The sequence below is a fragment of the Ceratotherium simum genome, chromosome 5 (genome assembly GCF_057802395.1).
Source record: "Ceratotherium simum simum isolate JZ-2026a chromosome 5, ASM5780239v1, whole genome shotgun sequence".
Taxonomy (NCBI): Eukaryota; Metazoa; Chordata; class Mammalia; order Perissodactyla; family Rhinocerotidae; genus Ceratotherium; species Ceratotherium simum.
The window spans coordinates 86,237,687-86,264,490 of record NC_141904.1 but is presented as its reverse complement, the minus strand read 5'-3'; the positions used below and the strand labels follow the sequence as shown (position 1 = coordinate 86,264,490).

Here is a 26,804-nt window from a genome sequence, read left to right as displayed (position 1 = left end):
CTCATTGCGAGAAGCTAGGTAGAGGGTACATGGGATTTCTATATTATTTCTTAAAACTGCATGTGATTATCTCAAATATATTATCTCAAAGTGTTTAATTTTTAAAAAATGTGGTCAAACAGAGGTAGTTTCCTCTGGAGGCCGTAGAGACCATTTTCTTGACCTATTTGTTTCCCTGAGAGAGATTTCCAGGGGTGGTTTGTATTGCTGCCCTCTGGTGGTTGTCAGACTAGGTTCCGTGGAGCCCTTGAGCTCTCAGCGGGCACCCCACGGCTGCCTGGAAGGCCAGCGGTGATACTGAGCAGGCGCCCCATCCACAGCCCCATGGTCCCTACCTCAACCTGAAAACAAAATCCACTTCGATCTGGTAGGATGTCTTCAATTTTATTTGTCCAAAGGATCTTTCTGCTTAAAAAAAAAAAAAAGGAAGTTTGACAGCCACTTAAATTGAGTCCAAATCCCTCATTTTGCACTTGTCAGAATGAGCTAGGGTTGACTTTTCCTCCACTCCCTCTTTGTTCTTTTAAATTTAACTTTAGTCCTTGTTCTTTAAAGGAAGCATAGGGACACTGGCATCTGAGAGTTAGAAGGGCTCTCAGGATCACCTTCCGCCTTAGCCGTGGTAGGTTTTCATCATGCCCATTTTACAGGTGAAACAACTAAGGCCTGGAGGCCCAGAATGAGTCAGGCGTAATCTAGATTTGGGAATATTTTAAACTCCATCTCAAATGGCATCAGCAACAGCCTTTGCTGTAATCTTTGCTCCTGAAAGAATATGGAGTTGCAAAGATTCCAATCTAGCCCAGAGGCTAACTCTTCAAACATGGATTTAAACGACACATACAGGGGCTTCTAAACCAGGTTAGGTTGGAGTTTCTCCATGGAGGAGTGAAAAAGTCCCAGCTTTGAAGTCAGGGGTAAACCTGGGCTCAAATCCTGACTCAGCCACTTCCCATTATGTGAGCTTGAACAAATCATTTCACCCCTCTGATCCCCCCTTTTCTCATCCATGAAATGGGGGGACAATAATTCTTGATTTAGAGGGTTCATTTAACAAATGTTTTAAGATGATTAAGACAGGCCCTGCTCTCACGGACATCCATTTCGTGACTAAGTAAAAACTCATGTAAAGAACCAGGCTTCTGGGTGCTCGTAGAAGGTGCCCATTCTTTCCCCCCTACACCCACAGGGCATAATTCTCAGACCCCAGAAGTCACTGGGGGGCCAGCCCCGTGGCTTAGCAGTTAAGTGCGTGTGCTCTGCTACTGGCGGCCCGGGTTCGGATCCTGGGCGCGCACCGACGCACCGCTTCTCCAGTCATGCTGAGGCCACGTCCCACATACAGCAACTAGAAGGATGTGCAACTATGACATACAACTATCTACTGGGGCTTTGGGGGGAAAAAAAAAGAGGAGGATTGGCAATATATGTTAGCTCAGAGCCAGTCTTCCTCAGCAAAAAGAGGAGGATTAACATGGATGTTAGCTCAAGGCTGATCTTCCTCACAAAAAAAAAAAAAAAAAAAGAAGTCACTGGGAAGATCCCATCAATCTGAGGGATCTCTTGGCCTCCTCACAGGAGTGCCAATGGGCAGTGAGGGCTCACAGTGTCCAGGCGCTGCTCTGAGCAACTTATACAAGTAACCTCGCTGTGGAGAGGGGCTGCCATCTCCCCATTTTTATGGATGTGGAGACTTGAGGCCGAGCTGCCTAACTGTTGTCTCCAGGGTACACGTGCCTGCTGAGTCATTCTGGCCCCTGGCTGGCAGTTCTGGAATGCAGGTGAGCCGGATACCATGCTCAGCTGCTGAGCTGGCTGCCCAGGGCTGTCAGCTGGACCCACAGGATGGTGGGAGGTTGTCTCATGAATCACCCCCGCAACACAAACACACAGGGCAATGAGGTCACCTCAGGATGGAGCTGAGCTGGGGCCTCCCTTCCACCTCTGGCAGCTCTGTCATGGCCCTGGAGATCTGCCCACGGCAGAGAGATAGGAGATGCCCTGAGGTTGTGCCTCCATCCTGTGCCAGGTACTCATGCAACCAGGTGCTGCAGAAGGTAAACTCTCCATTTGCAGGGAGGAAGAGAGGCTCAGAGTGGGGAAGTACCTTAACCAGGGACTTGAAGGCAAACAGAAGGTAGTGACTGGTTTTTTTGAGCACAATCATTGAAACCTTTAAATGGTAGCAAGCATTATTTATAAAGTCCAGTGGTTCTTAAACTTGAGCAGGCATCAGGATAACCTGGGTGGGGGTTAAAATACAAATTGTGGGGCTGGCCTGGTGGCGTCGTGGTTAAGTTAACGCACTCTGCTTCTGGCGGCCCGCAGTTCACAGGTTCAGATTCCAGGCGTGGACCTATGCACCGCTTATCAAGCCATGCTGTGGCAGCATCCCACATAAAGCAGAGGAAGATGGGCACGGATGTTAGCCCGGTGCCAATCTTCCTCAGCAAAAAAGAGGAGGATTGGCAACAGGTGTTAGGGCTAATCTTCCTCACACACACACACACAAAAATACAAATTGTGGGTCCCACCTCGAGTTTCTGATTTAGAAGAACTGGGATGAGACCTGAGAATTTGTGTTTCTAAAAGGTTTCCAGATGATGCCGATGCTGCTGGTCCAGGGACCACATTTTGAGAACAACTAATTAATTGAAATTCCTTTTCTCTGCTTAATGGTGGTCCTCAAGTTTCTTCTTACAAACCTCTGGGGACGGAGGACTCATTGCCTATTCTGTCAACCTATTTCATTTCTAGATAGTTCTTACTTTGAAGACATGAATTTTGTGTGTGTGCTTGTGTTGAGCTGAAAACTCTAAAGGCTCTCCCCTGTGGCCCATTCTTTCTGCCTCTGGAGTACATGCTCTCATCAGAAAGAAGATGTGGAGGGGAGAGGAGACTTGCAATTAGACCCAGGGTCTCCCTCACCTCCACAGTCCATCAACCACCAAGCCCTGTCAGTTCTACCCTCTAAATCAGTGCTGTCCAATAGAGATATATTGTGAGCTCTATAGACTCTATGTACCTACTAAAAACTTAAAATTTTCTAGTAGCTACATTAAAAAAATAGCAAAAAAGAAGCAGGTTAAACTAGTTTAATAATATATTTTTATTTAACCCAATATATCTAAAATATTATCTTTTTAACAGGTCATCAAAGCAAAAATTATTAATGAGCTATTATATATGCTTGTTTTCATACCAAGTCTTGGAAATCCAGTGTTTATTTTATACTTACAGCACATCTCATTTCTGGCCAGCCACATTTCAAAGGCTCCATAACTGCACATGGCTAGTGGCTACCGTTATGAACAGCACATTGACCCTGTCCCTAGTCCTTACCTCCCCCACCACGGCTTGTGTTCCCTCTCGATGCCTGCCCCTCACAGCTTCCCCACCAATCCAAAATACAGCAGCCAGATCATTGTCTAAAACGTAGATGTGGTCGTGTCTCTCTTGCGTGGCTCCCCATCACTCGCAGGATAATGTCCAGGCTCCTTGGTCTGGCTTCTGAGGCCCTGCTTCTCTCGCTTTCCCTTCTCCCCTCCTCCAGCCCCAAGTCCCTCACTCTTCCACCGTGTTGAATTATCCGCAGGTCCTCAACACAGTGGTGCCTCTTACCTCTAAGCCTTTGCACACGTGGTTCCCTCTGCCTGGAATGCCCTTGGAATGCTTGGTTCTTGGGCTACCCTTTCAGTCACTCATTTGTTCAACAATGTTTATAGAGCACCTACTCCATAAATATTGTGCTAGACACTGTCCTGGATCCTGGAGCAAACAAACACATAACAAGAAAATACGCATAATAAGAAAATATATAGTATGTTACAGGGGGAACAATAAGACAGAATAAGAGGGAAACATGGTGCTGGGGGTTACTACTTTATACGAGGTGGCCACGGAAGGCCTCTCGGAGAAGGTGAAGTTGAATAGAGACCTGAAGAAGTGAGGGAAGGGGCCACATGGCTATCTGGGGAAAAGCATTCTATGCAGAGGGAACAGCCAGTGCAAAGGCCCTGAGGTGGGAGCCTAACTGGAGTGTTTGGGGCACATTCCAGTGTGGCTGGGGCAGCGTGAGAAAGGAAGGCATAGGAATAAAAGTCAGAGAGAGCAAGAAGGGAGTGGCAGATGGTGCAGGGCTGTGTAAGAACTTGAGTTTTGTCCTGAGTGAGGTGGGAGCCCTGGGAGGGTGCTGAGCGGAGGAGGGAGCTGAGCTGACTCAGGTTTTAACCAGATCCCTCTGGTTGTCATGAGAACAGACCATGAGCCGAGGGTAGAAGCAGAGAGACTAATTGATCACATTGGCTGGAGCAGGGTGGTTGCCATGGAGGTGACTGGACCAGGGCGGTTGCCATGGAGGTGGAGAGAAGGGGCCAGATTCGGGATAAGTTGAAGGTGGGGCCAACAGGGTTTTCCAGATAGGTCAGATACAGAGTATGAGAGAGCAACGAGTCAAGGATGACTCCAAGATTTTGGCCTGAGCTTAGGGTCCGGATGACTCCTCTTCCAGAAAGCCCTCCTGGGAACTCACAGCTCCCTGGGCCTTGCCTTCCTGGGGCCTGTCATGGCCCGTCTCTTTGGGTGCTCCCCGGGGCAGTGTAGGACTTGTTTAGTGTCCTGCTTCCAGAGTGTTTGATAAGTGAGGGAGAAGCAGAGGCAGGCTCAGCTGGGGTTACTCCTGGCCTCTGCTGTGAGAGGTCAGCCCCCACCCCCACCCACCCCACCCCTTGGGACATGTGTTTTCCCATCTGCACAAGGCAGTGGATATTCTAACCATCGCCTAGTTTCCTCACCAGGAGAGGGCACTGCCAGTCCCACTCACAGGAATCCCCTAGCCCCCTGATCCCCCTGGCCTCCTCGTCTGCTGTCTGCCAGAACTTACCCCTCCCGGGAGCATCAGGTTGATCCACATGGATGGGCCCTGAGTCAGCCTCACCAATGGAGGTGGAGGGGGGGACCTGCGACATGCCCCACCTCCTCCCTGCCCAGAGCTTGGCACAGCCAAGGGTGGGGCAACTGCACCCTATATCACTGCCTCCTGGAGAGGGCATGGCCGTGGCCCAGAGGGCGGGTCTGGGGGTGTAGCTGTCCCATCTGCCACTCCTGGGTGTTGTGGGGAAGAGTCAAGTCAGACAGGAAGGCCTGGGGCTGATAGCACCAGCAGGAAGGAATGCCACCCGGGTGAGCGAGTGGGGCCCAGGGCAACGTCATGCCCCGCCCCCTCCCTGTCACGGGGGTGCGGCCTGGCCTCTCCTGCTGCCCTCTTCCCCTTCCCAGCCTGGCATCGGCACAGTCCACACACAGCTCGCCTTGCAGCCCAGACAGGCCTCTGGAACACAGGTAATGGGACATGGGGCCAGGAGAGAGGTGGGGTAGGAGCTTAATTTTTAAGAAAATCAAGGAGAAACAGGCTCTTCAACAGGACATTTTGTGGTTCCTGGATGGACCTGGATTTGAATCCCAGCTCTGTGTCTTCCCAGGTGGGTGAGCACCTCAGTCTCCATCTCTGTAAAAATCAGGGGAGGATGACAAATATTCACCTCCCTGGGTTCTTGAGGCTTCAGCCAGCCCCTGCTGGCCATAGCAGGAGACTCACTCCCAATTCTGTTGCTAACCTGCTGTGGGAGCTTCAGAAAACCCCTTGACCTCTCTGAACCTCAATTTCCCCATTTGTGATGTGTAGGGTCTGACTAGATCTCTGAAGTCTTCTCCCACTCTGTCCTTGTGGGACCAAACAGCTTTGGAGGGCAAGGGTGTTTCCCCCCAAACATCACAGGTTCTGCGCTTTGACGGGCGAGTGAAGGTAGCCGCCCCCTGTCCTCCCCTTGCAAGCCCATCTTGGCTCTCCGGCCGGGCCTAGCAGACTCAGGCGGGCGACTAGGCCAGTCGTCTCCTCTCCCTTGAGCTCAAAGAAAGGCGCCTCTGGGGAAAAAAGTGCGGAACAGAGAGATCCAGGAGAGGAGGAGCCCTGCTGCCTGTCAGAGGCTCACAGGTGGTGTGGCCTGGAGGGAGCCCCCACCATCATCCTGAGTCAGGGGCAGCGACCTCTGCTCAGAGCATCCCAGCCCCTCTCCTCAGAGGCGGACTTCGGCCTAAAGCCAATCCATTTTCCTTTTAAGGGAGACAAGAAAGATCATAGTCTCGCGCTTATTATTTTAATCTGTTTTGTATAGAAACTGACAGAAAAGTTGAGTAAGGAGTGTGTGTCAGGGGGAGCTGTGGTGGGTGAAGTGAGGGTGTCCTGTTTGGGGTCCAAACCAGGCAGATCTGTGAATAGTGAGACTCCCTCCTGGCTCTGAAATTCCTAGAACTAGGGCTAGGGTAGCTCTCTGAAACAACTGGGGCCCTGTGGTCCGAAATCCTCGCGGAGCCGCCTTCCCAGACATAGAGAGAGCTCCCACGCTGGCTACACGCCGGGGGCCATGCTGGGCATTGCCTGACCGAGGCCTTGCTTCACTTGTACAACAACCCTCTGTGGGAAGGCCTCTTTTTTTTTTTTTAAATAACTTTATTGAGATATCATTCACATGCCATAAAACTCACCCTTTTCAAGTATACAATTTAATGGTTTTTAGTATATTCACAAAATTGTGCAACCACCACCACTGTCTAATTTAGAACATTGTTATCATCCCAAAATAAACCCTGTATCCTTTAACGGTCACTCCCCATTTCCCCTTCCCCCTGGCAACCACTGATCTACTTTCTGTCTCTATGGATTTGCTTATTCTGGGCATTTCATAATAATAATGGAATCATACAATAGGTGATCCCCTCTGACTGGCTTCTTTCACTGAGCACAATGCTTTCAAGGTTTGTACACGTTGTAGCAGGTGTCAGCACTTCATTCCTCTTTATAGCTGAGTAATATTGTATTATATGCTTACATCACATTTTCTTTCTCCATTATCAGTTGATGGACATTTGGGTTGTTTCCACTTTTTGCCTATTGTGAGTAATGCTGCTGTGAACACTCATGTACCAGTCTTTGTGTGGACATAGGTTTTCAATTCTTTTGGACATATACCTAAGTGTGGACTTGTTGGGTCAGATGGTGAATCTATGTTTAACATTTTGAGGAGCTGCCAAACAGTTTTCCAAAGTGGCTGTACCATTTTACAATCCTGCCAACAGTGTATGAAGCTCCAAATTTTCCACACCCTCGTCGGCACTTGTTATTGTCTATATTTCTTATTTTAGCCATCCCAGAGGGTGTGGAGTGGTATCTCATTGTGGCTTTATTTGCATTTCTGTAATGACAAATGATGTCGAGCATCTTTCCATGTGAAACTGACCATTTGAATACGTTCTTTAGAGAAATGTCTATTCAAATCCTTTGACCATTTTAAAATCGGGTAGTCATTTCATTGCTGAGTTGTCGGCATGCCCATTTTTCCGGGGGAGGATTCTGAGGCTCCGAGGATGGATGTGACTTGCAGTGCTGGCACAGTCAGTGGTGGGTAGAGGTGGGAACTGAATCCAGGTCCATCTGACATTCAAGAGCCAGCAAGCTGATTCTCTTGCACTGGACGCCTCTGTTCTGGTTTTTGCTGTTGCCAACTGCATGTGTGTGTGTGTGGTGGTCGAGGGGAGAGGCTATGAGAGACAGAGGGGAAAAGGTGGAAGAGAGAGAGAGGAGATGAGAGGCAGAGAAACTGGGATGAGAGGATGAGAAAGAGGAACCTGAACTGGCTCTAGCTGTTTAAATAGGTACCCACCTTGGAAAGTCAGAGCCAGGGAAAACCTTTTAAGAGTTTTTGGTTTCTTCCCATTAATCTTCAGACATTTGGGGGCCTCTAAAAAGTTTATTGGGAGGCACACTCCCCTTAGTTTCTCTTTATCCCTAAATCTGATTAGACAAATCTGCTTAGACCTCAAAACACAAGAAGCAAATAGCATCCCCTAGTGTCCAGCTGGATCTAAGGATCTGGAGCTGTAGCCGCCACACTTGACTGTGAACTCTTCTCAAGAAAAAGACTTTATAGGCTTACTAAGAAAAAAAGAGAAAAGGCTTAAGCAAATAAAATTAGAAATGAAAGAGGAGAAATTACAACAGATACCATGGAAATACAGAGGATTATAAGAGAATACTATGAGAAATTATATTCCAACAAATTGGACAATCTAGAAGAAATGGATAAATTCTTAGACTCATACAACCTCCCAAAACTGAACCAAGAAGAAATGGAGAATCTGAATAGACCAATCACAAGTAAAGAGATCGAAATAGTAATCAAAAACCTCCCCAAAAATAAAAGTCCAGGACCAGATGGCTTCTCCGGTGAATTTTACCAAACATTCAAAGAAGATTTAATACCCATCCTTCTCAAACTATTCCAAAAAATAGAGGAAGATGGAACACTTCCTAATTCATTCTACGAGGCCAACATCACCCTGATACCAAAGCCAGACAAAGACAATACAAAGAAAGAAAATTACAGGCCAATATCGCTGATGAACATAGATGCAAAAATCCTCAACAAAATATTGGCAAACCGAATACAGCAATACATTAAAAAGATCATACACCATGATCAAGTGGGATTTATACCAGGGACGCAGGGATGGTTCAACATTCGCAAATCAATCAACGTGATACATCACATCAACAAAACAAAGAATAAAAACCACATGATCATCTCAATAGATGCAGAGAAGGCATTTGACAAGATACAACATCCATTTATGATAAAAACTCTCAACAAAATGGGAATAGAAGGAAAGTACCTCAACATAATAAAGGCTATTTATGACAAACCCACAGCCAACATCATACTCAACGGGGAAAGACTGAAAGCCATTCCTCTGAGAACAGGAACGAGGCAGGGCTGCCCACTCTCACCACTCCTGTTCAACATAGTACTGGAGGTTTTGGCCAGAGCAATTAGGCAAGAAAAAGGAATAAAAGGAATCCAAATAGGTAACGAAGAAGTGAAACTCTCACTATTTGCAGATTCCTAGGTTTATATATAGAAAACCCTAAAGAATCCTTTGGAAAACTATTAGAAATAATCAACAACTACAGCAAAGTTGCAGGGTACAAAATCAATCTACAAAAATCAGTTGCATTTCTGTATGCTAATAATGAACTAACAGAAAGAGAGCTCAAAAAGATAATACTGTTTACAATTGCATCAAAAAGAATAAAATACCTAGGAATAAATCTTACCAAGGAAGTGAAGGACCTATACAATGAGAACTACAAGACATTATTGAAAGAAATCCATGATGACATAAAGAAATGGAAAGATATCCCATGCACGTGGATTGGAAGAATAAACATAGTTAAAATGTCTATATTACCTAAAGTGATCTACAGATTCAATGCAATCCCAATCAGAATCCCAATGACATTCTTCACAGAAATAGAAAAAAGAATACTAAAATTTATATGGGGCAACAAAAGACCCCGAATAGCTAAAGCAATCCTAAGAAAAAAGAACAAAGCAGGAGGCATCACAATCCCTGACTTCAAAACATACTACAAAGCAATAGTAATCAAAACAGCATGGTACTGGTACAAAAACAGACACACAGATCAATGGAACAGAATTGAAAGCCCGGAAATAAAACCACACATATATGGACAGCTAATTTTTGACAAAGGTGCTAAGAACATACAATGGAGAAAGGAAAGTCTCTTCAATAAATGATGTTGGGAAAACTGGGCAGCCACATGCAAAAGAATGAAAGTGGACCATGTGCTATCGCCATTCACAAAAATTAACTCAAAATGGATCAAAGACCTGAAGGTGAGACCTGAAACTATAAAACTCATAGAAGAAAATATAGGCAACACACTATTTGACATTGGTCATAAAGGAATATTTTTGGATTACATGCCTTTAGGGAAACTAAAGAAAAAATAAACAAGTGGGACTTTATCAGATTAAAGAACTTCTATAAGACAAACGAAACCAGAATCAAGATGAACAGACAACCCACCAGCTGAGAGAGAATATTTGCAAAACACATCTGACAAGGGGTTGATCTCCATAATATATAAAGAACTCACACAACTGAACAACAAAAAAACAAACAACCCGATCAAAAAATGGGCAGAGGAAATGAACAGACACTTCTCCAAAGAAGATATACAGATGGCCAATAGGCACATGAAAAGATGTTCAACATCACTAATCATCAGGGAAATGCAAATCAAAACAACGCTAAGATATCACCTCACGCCCGTTAGAATGGCTATAATCACCAAGACAAAAAACAACAAGTGTTGGAGAGGATGTGGAGAAAAGGGAACCCTCATACATAGCTGGTGGGAATGCAAACTCGTGCAGCTTCTGTGGAAAATGGTATGGAGATTCCTCAAAGAATTAAAAATAGAGATGCCCTATGATCCAGCCATCCCACTACTGGGAATCTATCCAACGCACCTGAAATCAACAATCCAAAGAGGCTTATGCACCCCTATGTTCATTGCAGCATTATTCACCATAGCCAAGAAGTGGAAGCAACCTAAGTGTCCCTCGACTGACGATTGGATTAAGAAAATGTGGTATATATATACAATGGAATACTACTCAGCCATAAAAAAAGACAAAATTGTCCCATTTGCAACAACATGGATGGGCCTGGAGGGTATTATGTTAAGTGAAATAAACCAGAAAGAGAAAGACAAACACTGTATGCTCTCACTCATATGTGGAATATAAACCAACACACGGACAGAGAAAACTGTACTGTGGTGACCAGGGGCAGTGGGGGTGGGGGGTGGGCACAAGGGGTGAAGGGAGTCATATATATGGTGATGGACAAACAAAAATGTACAACCCAAAATTTCACAATGTTAAAAACCATTAAAACATCAATTAAAAAAAAAAGAAAAAGGAAAAAGGCTTTAGGCACCCCCCAGCATGTACAGATTTATAGATTTAGAAATTACATACAAGTACTGTGACCATTAGCTGACGTCTCAAGGTCCAACATACACTCGGAGTGAATTTCCTCACACCTTCCCCGTAGTTTCTTATTATTATCTCAGTAAGCAGTTGTGCATGTGTGAGAGCCATTCACTGCTGTTTTCCACGTGGTAACATCCGATGAAGCCTTGAACTAGGAGCCGCGCACTTTTCCTGTCACTCGCTTGTCCTTTCTCAATTAGAGTTATCTCCGTCCGTGGTTTCTTCGCAGGGACTCTTTGAAGTCACTTGTCCACACTGCCTGGGCCGCTTCAGTTAAAGCCGTGTCGTTCGATCCTCAGATCCATCCAGCCCGGCACCAGCACACTGCGGTATATCACAACAGACTGAATGTAGACAAGCGGAAGATGTGGCCACGGTAGACCTGTCTGTGTTGTGGGGCTCCCCGCTCACCTCTGGGGACCCCACTTAGTGGACTTGGCGTTCAGTGTCTGACATATGGTCTGAGGGTGCACGTGAGGATTGAACTACATACTATTAACTATTTTTAGTTAAAAATTAAGTAGAAATAGATGAACTAATATTTTCCTCCTGCACTTTGGAGATTATTATTTGAGAGACTAACAGGTTCTGAGGTAAGGACATCCAAGCCAACCTCTTCCACTCTTCAGCTTGCCACCTCTCATGGCAGGGTGCTCATGACCACCCAAACCAGCTGTCATTTTTAGAAAATTGTTTTGTATATTGAGCTGACATCTGCCCTGGTGACTCCCCAAGGTCACAGCCCCACCTGGTCCCCCTGTCTTGGAGGAGCCCTGCAGAGACTTGGGGACAGTGACCAGGCCTGTCCAGGCAGTGCTCATCACTAGGCTGTGCACCCTGCTCCACCAGCCACTTCTGTCGGGTGTGGTCTCTGTACCCCCCATATCCTCTGGATTCTCTACGTCTGTCCAGATTCTATTCTGTGCAGGACCCAGGACTGAACCCACGATCGGAGACAGTGGGATATGGGTCACCTTCCTTACTATAGACTCTGTGCTTCTGTTAATATGACCTAAGGCTGTGTTAGCTTTACTTTGTAGCTCTATCACCTTGTTGGCTCATATGGCACTTTAACAAACATTGATTGTGTACCTACTATGTGCTAGATGCTAAGTTAGGTGCTTGTGCTAACATTTACTTACCTTTCAGAGTGTCTTTTAATAATCCTAGATCTTTCTGTATGAACTGCCTCCAAGCTGGGCTCACCCAACCTCTTTCTGCACAGACTTGATTTTGTCCCTTTGTACCTTCTTGTTTCAGCCTAGGTGCCACCCTGCACCCCTCAGGGGCAACCCCAGGCCCTGCTGCATCCTTGTGTGTGCTGTGGCCACAAGGTTCACCCAGATTTGTGACAGGTCCGTCTAGCTTGTGGTCATCTGGCTGGGCAGTGTGGGTTGTTTTCCCATCGTTAAATTGCCTGGACGGACTTGGGACAAAATGGCAGAGGAGGTGGAAATTGTGGTGTCTTCCTTCTTGCCCTCTGCAAGGTTCCCCTCTTGCTTGGACTTTAGCCTCAGATCTGAGTTCATATCCACACTCCTCGTTGTGTGGCCTTGGGCAAGTCCCTTTCCCTTTCTGGGCCTCAGTTTTGATTGTCTGGCTGTAACTCTGTGGAATTCTAGCTTGAGGAATGGAAAGATCTCCAAGCCTGTGGAGCTGGGTGGGGGCAAGGTGAGCACTGGACAGGAAGGGTGCTGAAGAAGAAGAAGGGCTGTGAGCAAGTGCAAGATCTCATAAAGGGAAGAGGGAGATGCTAAAGAAACTTTGCCGGCTTAACATTGTTTCTCTAAGCTCTTAAATTCAGTGCTTTATGACTTCTCTTTATGAAGCATTTCTCTAAGCCAAGAGGTAGAATATAGAAGAGAACAAGAAAACATGATTCCTATCCCAGGGAGCTCAGAATCTAAGTCCTTTTTATCTCAATCTTCATAGCAACCCTGCAAGATAGTGACACTATCCCCGTTTTTACAGACAGGGAGACTGAGGCTCAGAGAGGTAGAGTGATCGGCCCAAAGTCACAGAGCTGGGAAGTGAAGTGCTGAAGCATGACTTGGAGTGGGCTCTGTTAGACCCCATTGCAGGAGTGACTTAATCAAGATATCTCTCAGGATAGTGTCCTGGTTAAGAGCACGATAATTTTACTCTATACTTTCCTATCCACAACCCCATGTGAGCTCCTGAGCCCTTAGTGAGTGATGTTATTCTCTGTTTTATAGATGAGATAAGGGACCTAGAGGATGGAAGTGATGTGCCCAAGGGCCCAGAGAGAGTTGGTGGCAGGCCAGGACCAGGCCCTCGGTCTCAGGACAGCTGACTTAGTTTCCCCCTGCAGCCCTTCCCAGCCCCTGCCCCGAGGGTGCTGAAAAGATTCACCCTGTACCTCGGGAGCCCGAAGCTGGTGAAGAGACCATTTCTGTTCCATGCCCCTGGCTTCCCAGGCTCTGTTTCTGATTCCTTCTCCTCCCCAACTGTCTTGATGGAGGGATGGAGGAACTCTGGACCCAGGAAGTTGGCACTGTCTGAAGTGGGCAGTGAGAGTGCCCAGGCCTGGATTCCTGGATGGAGAGGCTGACCCCAGGCACATCAGGGATTGAAGCAGATGGCGTTTCTCAAAGCGGTGCCGAAAGACACTGACCAGCGTTCTGGGGAAAAGGACTGTGCTCTTGCTTAGTCTGGGGAAGGAGTGGATTAAATAGAGTGAAAGAGCTTTCTCCCTCACAGGCCTTCTCAGAGGCTTTAATACGGTCGTGCTTCACTTAATGACAGGGAAACATCCTGAGAAATGCGTCAGGCGATTTCATCATTGTGCGAACATCCTAGAATGTACTGAAGAGGAACAAAATTTGCCACCCCAAAATCTTTAAAATGAGGATTATTTCAGGCTGATTTTATTTTATTTTATTTTTTTCAAAAATAATTTTTTTATTGATGTTTTAATAGTTTTTAACATTGTGAAATTTTGGGTTGTACATTTTTGTTTGTCAGTCACCATATACATGTCTCCCATCACCCCTTGTGCCCACCTCCTACCCCCATTGCCCCTGATAACCACAATACAGTTTTCCCTGTCCATGTGTTGGTTTATATTCCACATATGAGTGAGATCATACAGTGTTTGTCTTTCTCTTTCCGGCTTACTTCACTTAACATAATACCCTCCAGGCCCATCCATGTTGTTGCAAATGGGACGGTTTTTCTTTTTTTATGGCTGAGTAGTATTCCGTTGTGTATATATACCACATCTTCTTGATCCAATCATCAGTCGAGGGACACTTGGGTTGCTTCCACTTCTTGGCTATAGTGAATAATGCTGCAATGAACATAGGGGTGCATAAGCCTCTTCGGATTGTTGATTTCAGGTTCGTTGGATAGATTCCCAGTAGTGGGATAGCTGGATCATAGGGCATCTCTATTTTTAATTCTTTGAGGAGTCTCCATACCGTTTTCCATAGAAGCTGCACCAGTTTGCATTCCCACCAGCTGTGTATGAGGGTTCCCTTTTCTCCACATCCTCTCCAACATTTGTTGTTTTTCGTGATTTTATTTTTAAGAAACAAAAGCCTCATAAAGTTTTTCTTGTTCCTCCTTCCTTAACTGCCTGAAAGAATTCAGATTAGGGGCTGGCCCCATGGCTTAGCGGTTAAGTGTGCGCGCTCCGCTGCTGGCGGCCCGGGTGCGCACCGACGCACCGCTTCTCCGGCCATGCTGAGGCCACGTCCCACATACAGCAACTAGAAGGATGTGCAGCTATGACATACAACTATCTACTGGGGCTTTGAGCGGGGGTGGGAAGAGTAAGAATTCAGATCAAAACACCTGTCTCAGGAAGCGAGCTATCACCTTAGCATCACATGAACTAGATGGTAGATGGAGAGGACTTAGAAAAGCCTGTTTGTTGGGCCCCTCTGTGTTTTTCTGTTTCTGTGTGGCCAAACAAACATTTGTTTTCAAATCATTTGCTCCTTTTCACCTGCCTGTGAATTGCCTTCTTCCCTTTGAAGTCCCTGACTCTCCCCACCCCCAACACCTTCTCTTGTCTTTAGCTTGGGCCAGGCTTGGGCTTTGTCTGGCTGGGGAGGAGGGAGTCAGGGCATCCTTCTTGCCCTTAGAGCTTGGGGCCCAGGAGCATGGTGGAGTCAGAGAGGGAAACTGGTTTAGGGAGGAAGATGTTCAGCATCTACGGGGCTCCAGGCTGTGGCAGGCACTGGGGTTAGAGACTGTGGTAGGCAGAGTAATAGCCGCCGAAGATGTCTGCGTCCCAATCCCTGGAAACTGAATGTTAGGTTATGTGGCAAAGGGGAATTAAGGATGCAGATGGAATTAAGGTTGCTCGTCAGCTGACCTTAACACAGGGAGATGATCCTGGGTCATCTGGGTGGGCCCAATGTAATCACAAGGGTAAAAGTGGGAGAGGGAGGCGGAAGTTAGAGGTCAATGTGGTGCAATGGGAGGACTTGACCTGACATTGTTGGCTTTAAAGATGGAAGGAGGGGCCCCAAGCCAAGGAATGTGGGTGGCCTCTAGAAGCTGGACAAAGCAAAGAAATGAAAAAAACAACAAGAAGAAGAAAACAAAAAGAAAAAAAGCAGCAGCAAGGAAACGGATTTTTGCCCCAGAGCCTCCAGAAAGGAACGCAGCCCTGCTGACACCTTGATTTTAGCCCAGAGAGACCCACGTTGGATTTCTAACCTACAAAACCGTGAGATACTAAATCTGTGTTGTTTTAAGCCACAAAATTTGTGAGAATTTACAGAAGCAATAGAAAACCAGTAAGGAGCTGAACCAGCTCTAAGATGGTCTCTGTCCTCAGCAAGTATGCATGTCTCTAGGGCAAGATCTTCAGGACAACTGACCCCTGGGCAGTTACAGTGCCAGGGGTGGAGGGGACAGTGGGGGCTGCTGAACCCAGCCCGGAGTTCAGACACAATCCCTCGGGTGGGGTCTCAGGGACCCTGCCCAAGTCTCGCCCTGGAGGCCGGAGTGAAATCTGTGGACTCCAGCCTGCCCCATGAGCCCTGCTTTGCTCCACCGAGAATCTCAGAGCCCTCTCCACAAATTTGTCTCAAGTGAAGTGCTTTGGTTGCAAATGTCAGAAAACACCTCAGGCTACCAAAAAAGGACTTTCTTGGGAGAATATGGGGGTCTCACAGGACAGACAGAATTGCTGAGGAACCAGACTGCAGAGCAGACAGTGACCGGGAGCAGAAACAGGACAGCCTTTCCAGGGCTCTGGCTCAGGGCTGACCAGCGCTGGCCGATTTAGGGCTTTGTGTCACTCATGTCACAAGTCAGATTCCTGGGAGGGAGAGGCTGATGGGCTAACCTGAGTAGAGGGCAGTGACCCCTCCAGAATCTCCGTGTCAAAGGAGCACAGGGAGGGGGTGCAATCTGATTGGGGATGCTTGTCCTGGAGCTGCATCTGCCCGACCAGGGTATGTTTGACATTAGGGTGTATGCTTGTTTGGGGCGGCTTGGGAAGCTGAAGGAGATTATTGAGGGCTCTAACTTGACCCCTTGGTGTAATCAGCAGAAGGAGGAGGCTTTGGTGCCAAGTGGGCAAAAATGGCAAGCATCTACCCCTCCATCGGCTCTGTTCCCCTCCCAGCTGCTGTTTCTGCTTCCAATGCCCCCCATCCCTTTCCTGCCCTGGGCTCCATCCATTTACCTGAGCTGGCCCTGCATCTGTCGCCCCCAGGCATGACGTTACAGCTCACCCTCGGGAAAAGTTGGCCATCAGTCTGGTGTTCAAGGCCCAAGATGATTTCCCCAGCCTCACAGGGCTTCTGCCCCTTCAACAACCTGCCGCTGCCCATTCCCCACTAAACTTTTATCCCACTCTGCCTTTTGCTGCCTGTTGAAATCCAACTCAGCCTTAGTTGTCTCACCTCCTCCTCCAAGGTGGGACACCGGGGAAAGATAGCAGCACCTGAATCAAGACACGGGGTTCTGGACCCAGTCTTGCTCCTGAGTTGCTACGTGACCTTGTGCAAGTTCCTCTCCATTTCTGGGCCTCAGTTTCCCCATCTGTAAAATAGGACAATAATCCCCACCCTGCCTCCCTCCTTGTTAGTATAAGGATGGAGTGAGCTGGGCGGGGAAAGCTCTGTGAGGCTGTGACAGCTCATTGTCCTCTAATACTTCTCCCACCCTAGGCCGAGGCCCTTGTGATAGCAGGAGCTTAGGAAATCTGGGCTGAACCGAAAGGGAAATCCAGTTTAGCAAGACCTTTGAGTGCAGAGGCCCTGGCACCACCCATGACTCAGCAGGGCTGGGCTTTTTGGAGAAAAGTGCTAGAAAGTCAGGCATCCCGTTTCCTTATAGGAACAACCTCAGATGTGGAGGCCACTTGAGAGAGGAGGCCTAGAGGCCTCTAACCAGGGTTGGGAGCGGGGGACCTGTATCGGGGCAGGGGCTGGATTCGAGTCCATCTGTGAGCTGGCAGACTTTGGACAAGTCATTTCATCTATCTGAACCTCAGTTTCTTCCTGTGTGAGATAAGGCTTGCCTGCGTGAAATAAGGTCACAGAGAACGTGCCGCGTTCTCTTTCCTCTCCCTGCTTTCTTATTTCTTCACTTCTCCTGTCAACTCCCTGCGGTCCATCTTGGCTCACAGGAAGTCACATGCTGTGAACCTGAGCTCTCAGAAGCCCCCAGCACTCCCTCTGCCTGTGCCTGCTGTTCCCCCACTAGTGTTCTCTCCCTTCGGGCTGAGCATGGCACTGCACGCTGATCCTTGAGTTTTACATTTTTAAAATTCTATTTATCCTTTCTCATAGCAGAAGTACAGGTGGAGGAGGGACGGGGCAAGGACATTAAAAGGAGAAACAGGGCTTCCTCAGGTCCTACCTCCCAGCTCCTGATGGACAAGAGTGCTGAAGAATTGCCCAAGGACGTTCCCTTGGCTATGAGGACACTTGCTCAGGGCCCCACCAGTGGCTAAATAGAAGCCAAATCAGCATTATTTGCATACACTCCAATGATCGATACCTGTCAGTGGCTTCTTTCCTGGTGCTAATGACAGGGCCTGGGAAGAGGTGCCAGCATCACTCCTTCTGTCTCCCAACATGGACTGAGCAACTACTCTTGCTCAACCGCCTACTAGCTATGTGGCCCTGGGCAAGTTTCTTAGCCTCTCTATCCCACCACATTCTTATCTATAAAATGGGCACAACTATATTGAGCCCTCATAGGGTCCAGGTGAGGAATACCTGAGTTAACAAGTGTAATGTGCTTAGGTCATTTCCTAACAGATAGTAAGCACTTATTTGTTATTGTCATTATCATCATCATCATCATCATCATCATTTTTGTGTTCTGCCAGGCCTGTGCAGGGTACTGGTGACACAGAGATGAATCAGCCTTAGTTCCTGCCTTGGCTAGGTTCATGATCTAGTGGAGGAGACACACCCTGGGTGTGTCCGATCCTCTGCTGAGCCCTGGGCACAGATCTGAAGGTGAATAGGAATGGTGGTCCCTGGGTTTGTGCAGCAAGGCGGCCTACCTTGAGGAAGAAGAGTCTGGTACAAGGTAGAGTTGACTAAGGCTCAGGAGTGTGATGTGCCAGGGGATGGGTGGGAGCACCCTCTGGGCCTCCCTCACATCTCATTTTTCTTCTTCTTTTTTTTTTTTTTTGGTGAGGAAGAGTGGCCCTGAGCTAATATCTGTTGCCAACCTTCCTCTTTTTGCTTGAGGAAGATTGTTGCTGAGCTAACATCTGTGCCAATCTTCCTCTATTTTGTACATGGGACAGTGCCATAGCATGGCTTGATGAGTGGCGTGTATGTCCGCACCTGGGATCCAAACCTGTGAACCCCAGGCCGCTGAAGAGGAACGCACCAACTTAACCATTACACCACCAGGCCAGCCCCTCTCATTCTTCTTCAGAGGTGCTTCCTGCCAACTATTTCCCATGTGGGCCATGGCCCCTTGCTTCTGCGCCTCTGCACATTGTTCCCTCTGGCCCTTCCAAACTCATCCCCAGCATCCCCCACTTCAGGAACTTTCCCTAGCTGACCTTGGTCTGATTTGGCCTCTGGGCTGCCACAATCCCCTGGTCTACCTGGAAATTCCTTGAGGACAGGGCTACAAATTGTTCATCACTGTATCCTCAGTGGTAGCACAAAGTGGATGCTCAATTAATGTATGAATGAGGAAGAGGGAAGGTGTATCATTTGTGTTTGGCTGCAAATGCCAAAAATCCTGACTATAGAGGCTTAAACAAAATGGGGTTTATTTTTCTCAAATAAGGAAAAAGGAGGCACCTGCTGGCAATGACTCAGCAGCTCAACGACATGTCTGCATTTGCTTTGGCTTTTCCTAATGGTCACAAGATCGTCATTGTAGCTCTTGCCATCACATTCATGTTCCAGGAAGGAAGGAGAGGGGAGACAAAGCACCAGCACTGTTGGCCTCCTTTGTCAGGAGAAGTAAAACCCTTCTCCCCAGCTGACTTCCTCACTTCTCATTGGCCGAAACTGGGTCACATGGCCACCCCCAGCTATAAGGGAGACTGGGAAAACAAGTGTCTAACCTGATGCTGGAAGAACAAAATCACAGTTTTGTTAGCAAGAAAGAAAGTCGGGGTGGTAGGGGAAGAGGGTTAAGGGAGTGGGGGTGAGGAGGGTGGCTATTGGCTAGACAATTAGCATAGGGCTTCCTGAAGGAGGGGGAATTTGAGCTGTGCCTGGAAGGCCATATAGGGAAGAATGGGCTAGGTGGAAGTCTGGAAGGCTGAAAACGCTGTGTGTGACCGGGGACTGCAACGTGATGGAGACAGCCGGAGCAGGACAGGTGAATGTTTGCTGTATTTGGCATCAGCCAGCAGCTCTGTTTCCCCCATATGGCTCTAAATTTCTTCCTATGCTCCATCTGAAATTCCACCATTAAAGATGATCTCAGCCAGTGAACATGTGCTGGACACCTGCTGTGTACAGAGTCCTTTTCAAAATATAGATGTGCCCTGGCGGCTTTTGGTTACCAAGTCATTCATACCTGAATATCAATTAGTTTTATTGGCTAGTGACTCTCTAATGCTTAGCTGAATTCTGCCCTGAGAAATGGGAATTTTTATTCTAGAATGAGATAATGGAGCCTGGGAGCTAGGAGAAGGGGGGTGAGTGGGGCTGGGGATGGACACTGAGTGTCCCAGGGTAACTGGAGGTCTGGAGAAGAGGGAACCGACGTTCATTGAGCCCTGCTGAGGCCAGGACTGGCCAACCTTCCTCCCTCAGGCACTGCCAGCGCCAGTTCACAATCGAGGTAACCAGAGCTTAGAGAAGGGGACTGCCCTGCCCTAGGTCATCCCACACACAAGCGACAGGAGTGGGGCTGGACGCTGGTCAGTCTGCTACTGCCTTGTTGCTGCCCCCGGGTAATAACGATCATTGTTTCAGCTGACAATTATTTAACACTTGCTCTATACCAAGCATTGTTCTAAGTGCCTCACATGTTTTAATGCATGCCATTTTCACAGCAATACTACGAGGTAAGCACTATTCTTGTTCCCATTTTACAGATGAGGAACCTGAGGCACAGCAGGAGGTTAAATAATGTGTCCAAACTCTCACAGCTAGAAGTGTCAACAGGATTCAAACCCAGCTTGTCTGGCTTTGAGGCTCAGGGAAGGTCATGGCCTTGTCAAGGTCTTGTGGTAGATTAAGTATAGATTCTCTGGACCTGTAGTTCTCAAGTCCCCTTCCCCAGGGGACATTTGGTAATGTCTGGAGAAATTTTTGATTGTCACATCTAGTGGGGAGGCTGCTAAACACCTTACAATGCACACACGGCAGAGAACCATCCAGTCCCAAATGTCAGGAGAGTTGAGGAGGAGAACCCTGGTCTGAACTAGTCAGAGACCAGTGAGTCTACCTCCTCTCAGCGGTGAGGACTTAGAGCTGGGAGGAGAAGAAACAGGGCAGATGTCAGAGTGAAGCCTGTACAACTTGGCTAAGCTGCTATAACAAAGAGACAAAAACACGGGGCTCAAGTTAGAGAGGGGCGTGTTTCCTGTGCAGGAGCTGACCAGAGCCAGGTCCAGGCGGGCAGGTGGCTCTGTGCATGAGGGCTTGCGGGGCCTGTTCCTTCTGCCTGTTGCTCAGGGATTCCCCGGGGTGTTGGCTTGGTTACATGATGGAGCTTGGTTCACCACCCCCGTGTCTGCATTCTATCATATGAAAAGCAGCAAAGAGACAGTAGAAATCAAACAGAAGTTGATTTGCCCAGAGCTGGAACCAGGTTGTACCACTTGTGAGAGACGCTTGTTAAATCTTTAGGAATTCTTGGAGCCAGTTGTTAAATACAACAATTATTAAAGTAAATTAAATTAACTTACAATTAAATAAACTTTATTAAAAACAAAGTTGATAATTACTCAAAACGTTTCACTTCCTCATTTATTTCGCTACACTCTGCTATCACCTAGGCATTGAGACTCATCTGTTGCATCTGTGTGGTGGAAGCACTGCACAACTCTGTGAGCTGCTGCGTGGCTCTTCCCCGCTCCGCGCTCACTGACACCATGTTGGTAGCTTGAAATCAGTCACGGTGGGAATATTGACACCACAGAAATCAGTAAACTCTACAAATCAGAGCTTGGTGGTTTGCTATGTTGACTGTCTAAATTTAAGAAGGTCACCAAGAAAATGTTAATGATGCAGATTAAACCTAAAACTGCATTCTAACTGTAGCCATTACACTGTACAAAAATTGAGAAAATATTCTTCTAGAATTTTAAAATATTTTTCGATACAGCAAAGAAGTTGCTCACATCACTGACAAACTATGACAACGAATGCCTTTACTGATTCCCTTTCATCTTACTCGTTATCATGAAAGAAAATATCAGCCAACACTCACGTCAGAAGTACTCTCATTCATCAATGATGTGAGCAACTTTTTTGCTGAATTTGGTAGTTATCAAGCATTTATTTTTAGTCTGGTTTTGTGACACTATTGTTGGCAATAGATTTATATAAACTGATAGTGGATTTTGCGGGAAATTCCAAGTCACACTAAAGTCATAGGTGTGTGGAATTAGCAATAAAGAGTACTGTATATTTTATTCTTTGTAAACTGTGTGCTATACATTCTTTACATCGGTAAAATTTATAACAAACATATGTATGTATATATATTTTTCCTCCAAAGAGCCATTGAACGTCTATCAGCAGCCCCCCCTACACACCCCATCCACTCACATCCCATTGGCAGAAATGACATCACATGGCCACACCTCACTTCAAAGGATGCTGGGAAGTATAGTCTTGATCTGGGGGACCATGTGCCCCTTTGGGGGGCAGCCCCACCCTGGCAACTCCGTGTATTTTCCCCAGGGAAGAGTGCTAGCTCCCTGAGGTTAGCCATTTGGATTTTCCAAGCCCACCATTTATGGTTTTCTTGTGGCCTCGCCTGGAGGCCCGCCTCTAGAGTTCCCTCTAGCTCCCACTCAGAATTTCTGGAAAGCACAGAGGATGGTGTCCTGAAGGGATAGATTCCCATACCTCCCGCAGCACCTTCCAGTGCATGCTTCCTGCCCTCGCCTTTACTGCGTGCATCCATAATCCCAACAGCCGGTTCCAGCAGGGACTTTGAGCAGTGGTGTGCCCCAGACCAGCATTTCGGAGGGCATTAAATAGAACACGGGTTCCAGAGTCCCAACTCGTACAAGTCACTTCATCTCTTCAAGCCTCAGTTTCCTTCTCTGTAAAATGAGGATAATAAAACTTACCTTGCAGGGTTATTGGAAGGGTCAAATGCAATAATCTTTTGGGAAGTTTTGCTGTCTAGAAACTACAAATCACGTTTGAGGAGTAATTAATCCCAATTCCTACCTGATTGGTTTGTGATCAGGCTCAGATGGAATTATGGACACATAGCCCTTTGTAAAACTGTTAAACACTATACTGATAAAAGGTGGCGGGCCACCCCGTGGCTTAGCGGTTAAGTGCACGTGCTCCGCTACTGGCGGCCCAGGTTCGGATCCCTGGCGTGCACCGATGCACCGCTTCTCCGGCCAGGCTGAGGCCACGTCCCACGTACAGCAACTAGAAGGATGTGCAACTATGACATACAACTATCTACTGGGGCTTTGGGGGAAAAAAAAAGAGGAGGATTGGCAATAGATGTTAGCTCAGAGCCAGTCTTCCTCAGCAAAAAGAGGAGGATTAGCACGGATGTTAGCTCAGGGCTGATCTTCCTCACAAAAAAAAAAAACCACACACACACACACAAAAAGATGGCATATTACATTTTTAAGTAATGAAAAATTATTGGTTGTTTTATTTTAGCAAAAGCAATACAGTTAAAAATTTAGAAAACATAAAGTAAAAATAAAAAAATAAAAATACTCATAATACCACCACCTGGAGATAACCACTCTTTATATTTTGGTGTAGCTCCAACTTACGGTCATGTTTGTTTTATTTGGGCCCCCACCTACGCTCTCCAACTCCCCAACAAGATTATGTTGAAGCAAGTCCCAGACATCATATAATTTTATCTTAAATATTTCAGTATTTATCTCTAAATTTAAGGATACTTTAAATAAATATAACCTCAATATAAATATCACACCTAAAAAATAAATACTCTGGTGGAGGATGTTGATAATAAGGGAGGCTATGCATGTTTGGGGGTAGGGGGTATGGGAAATCTCTGTACCTTCCACTAAATTTTGCTGTGAATCTAAAACTGCTCTAAAAACTTAAGTCTATTTTTTTAAAAAAGTCCTTAATATTATCAAAACATGATCATTATCAAATTTCCCTAATTGTGTGTTTCTTTTTTTTATAAATCTTTATAAGCCTTTTTCTTATTTATTTGCCAAGCTCTTTATATATTAAGGATATTAACTAAGGTGATATTAATTATTTACTATTGTTATTCCTCCAGAGAAGGCCATGGAGACTTCAGGATCCTCCTCCCAGACTCGAGACCACAGTCAAGTCCACGGAGAAACAGAGGATCTAGACTGTATGTTTGCCTTCTCTGAACCTCCAGGCATAGCCACATGGGAGGTGAAGTCCAGCAGTGGGTGGAACAGAAGACCCAGCTCAGCTCATGTGACACAATGGCTCAAGTCATAGTTGAAACCTCTAGGGAAGTAGTGATTTTACACGCGCGCGCGCACACACACACACACACACTCACATGTATGTGCCTGGTCAGCCTGTCCCCCAGCACTTTCTATCTGTGGGGACCCTCAGTTATTTTCCAAATCTCGAGAAGGCTATGGGGCTTGGGCTGGCACTAGGGAGAGTCCCCAGAAGGTGGGAAGTGTCCTGCATGACCCCAGAATGGGGGATGGGAAGGTTTAGGGCTTGAACAGGTCCCGCCTGCCCTGTAATTTACAGAGAATCCTAAGTTGGCGACTACTCTACACAGTCTAGTAGTCTCTGGGCAGGATGAAGGGCTCAGAAGCCCCTCTGTGGGCTTCATACGCAGAGAAATTCCTGCCTTGGGCCTTTCTAGAGCTCCTGGGGCCTCTGAGAGCCCTGGTTTCCTGTACCTTCCATTGGCCTGAGGTGTTTGGGAAGAGTATCCCAGAAAATCCAGCCACTTCTGGCCCCCCAAGTCCAAGTAGACCCTTGAGGAGGCCTCAGTGGTCTCTCGGGTGGAAGGGAGGGAAGCACTCATCCTTGCCTATGTGTGATTCCCAGATGGAGAGACGGATTTCCACAAGCAGGATGGGGAGGCCGGACTCTTTTCTCAAGGACCATATAAGAGAGACAAGTCTTCTTCTGCCTCCTCTTCATCCTCCTCCTCCTCTTCTTCCTTGTCATCCTCCTCTGCCTCAGGTATAGCAAATATTTTTTAAAAAGTCTATATATCTCACAATATTATTGAAGAAAAGCATTTATATGGAAAAACAGTCCCCCATGTCTCCCACCTTGATACTTCAATTCTATTTTTCCATATTCCCTTCCAGAGCCCGCCTATCTGTACACATAACTTGTACACAGTTATAACTGACCATATAGACAATTTTGTCCTCTGTTTAAAACTTTTTGCTATCTTATCTTAAGCATTTGCCGTGTTATTCTGTAATATCTTCATAGCTATTTTTCATGCTTGCCAAATAGCCCCTCGAGTGGCTGCATCTCCTGTAAAGTAACATTTAGGTCCATCAGGGACATTCTGGTGCCGGAGTCAGTGCATCTGTCTGTTCAACTAGCCTGCCTAGGTTTAAATCCCTTGGCCACTAACTAGCTATGTGTTTTTGGGTAGATTGCTAAACCCTGTATGCCTTGGGGTCCTGATCTATAAGATGGGCTGATAGCAAGAGTTATTACCTCATGGTATTACTGTAAGGACTACGTTGTTTACGCGTGTAAAGTCTTAGCACCTAGCACAAATAACTGTTATTGCTAAGATCCCCCCACCTCGCCACCAGTGCATCATGTTCATGAGCATCCTTGCTCAAAAGCTTTTACTTTCTGAATTTTTCACATAAATTATGTCCTAAGTATCAATTCCCCACAAGTACTTTAGTGGGTATAGAGGCATGAACATCTCTGATGGGTGTAGATTACAAATTGCCACATTATTCTCTGATAAAAATCAGAATGTTCTTTCATTTTTATTCTTTTAATTCAAAATGTAAGGCTGAATTCATAGCAGCAGCAGCAACTGCATTTATTGAGCACTTGCTGTGTACCAGGTGCTGTCCCAAGCACTTTACGTGTCATCACTCAGTTAATTCTCATAGCAACCACTGAGGAAGATACTCTTATTATTCCCATTTTACGGGTGACGAAACTGAGGCACAGATAGGCTAACTGACCTGCTGTAAGAGGGCTCAGTGACCAACCTGGGATTCCCTGGAGGTCTTCCTTGGACTGGGGAGTCTGAGGGGTGGGCTCTGGTCTACTCCTCCTCCATCGGAGCTCATGCACTATGATATGTTTTACATAGTGGACTTGGGCCTGAGATTTTATTTGATGAAAGAGATCTTGGGCTAAAAAAAAAAAAAAATGCTTGCAAAGCCCTGGCCTCATGTCTTCATGTTGCAAATAATGAGACTAAGGCTAAAGGCCACAAAATCCATGCTCACTTCAGCAGACAGAGGAGGGAGAGTGGTTGGTGCGTCCAGTGGGTTTGTTTGTAGCCAGTCTCCTCATGGGACTGGAAAGGAAGCGGCCGCCCTTATTAACAAGTATACAAACACACCCCCTATGAGGATTAGCTCTGGAAGAGGAGCTTCCAGGTGCAGGGGCTCTTGCCTGTCCCTTTGCTTCTCCTCCCTGGGTGGGAGGGGACATTCTGTCTTCTGATTCTGGTTGACCCTCAGGGCGTGCTGCTCCCCCACAAAAGTTCTCCTCCAAGAGTGGCCATAAGCCCCTTCCCTCTGGGCTCTACAGCACACGTGGGGCTGACTGTAGTTAGGAAACCAGACAGTAAGAAAAAGCATGAGGGAAATAAACACAGAAGCATAGAGAGACACCGATACTCAGGACCCTGGTCTCTGATCCTACCGTGGCTGGCCTGCTGCTAGAATTACCTGCCTGTTCTTCAGGCTCAGATGCTGACCATTAGCTCTCAAGGCCCCAAGGCTGGTTGGGTACCTCCCTGCAGCCCCCAGGCTTCCTCCACATGCTGGACCCTGACTCATAGTCTGGCATCCAGCACCACTCTCCCTGCATATCATTTTGTTCTTAGTGTATCTTGTTATTTTTTAATTAAAACTTTTTTATTATGAAAGATTACACATAGGCAAGTTGTAGAAAATGTGGAGCATAGAAAGAAGTAGAAAGAAGGAAAAAATCTCCTTTGCCACCCAAAGATAACCACCAAACACATATTAATGTATTTCCTTACATTTATTCAATAAATATTTATTGAGCACCAACTATATGCCAGACTCTGTGTTGGATACTGGGGATGCTGATA

At 46.7% G+C, this 26,804-nt stretch overlaps 1 protein-coding gene across 5 annotated transcripts in view; it reads left to right on the top strand.

Moving 5' to 3' along the window:
- The window catches only part of TMEM40 (transmembrane protein 40), a 66,155-nt gene that overhangs the window by 22,421 nt on the left and 16,930 nt on the right, over window positions 1-26,804 (top strand). For 4 of the 5 annotated variants that reach the window (XM_087431540.1, XM_087431539.1, XM_087431542.1 and 1 more), the window contains exons 3-4: window positions 23,808-23,888; window positions 24,575-24,712. In XM_087431540.1, the coding sequence (XP_087287666.1) occupies window positions 23,808-23,888; window positions 24,575-24,712 (219 nt within the window). Of the gene's footprint in view, window positions 1-5,260; window positions 5,341-23,807; window positions 23,889-24,574; window positions 24,713-26,804 lie in introns of those variants that run through there. The other variant, XM_087431543.1, reaches the window with a different exon arrangement.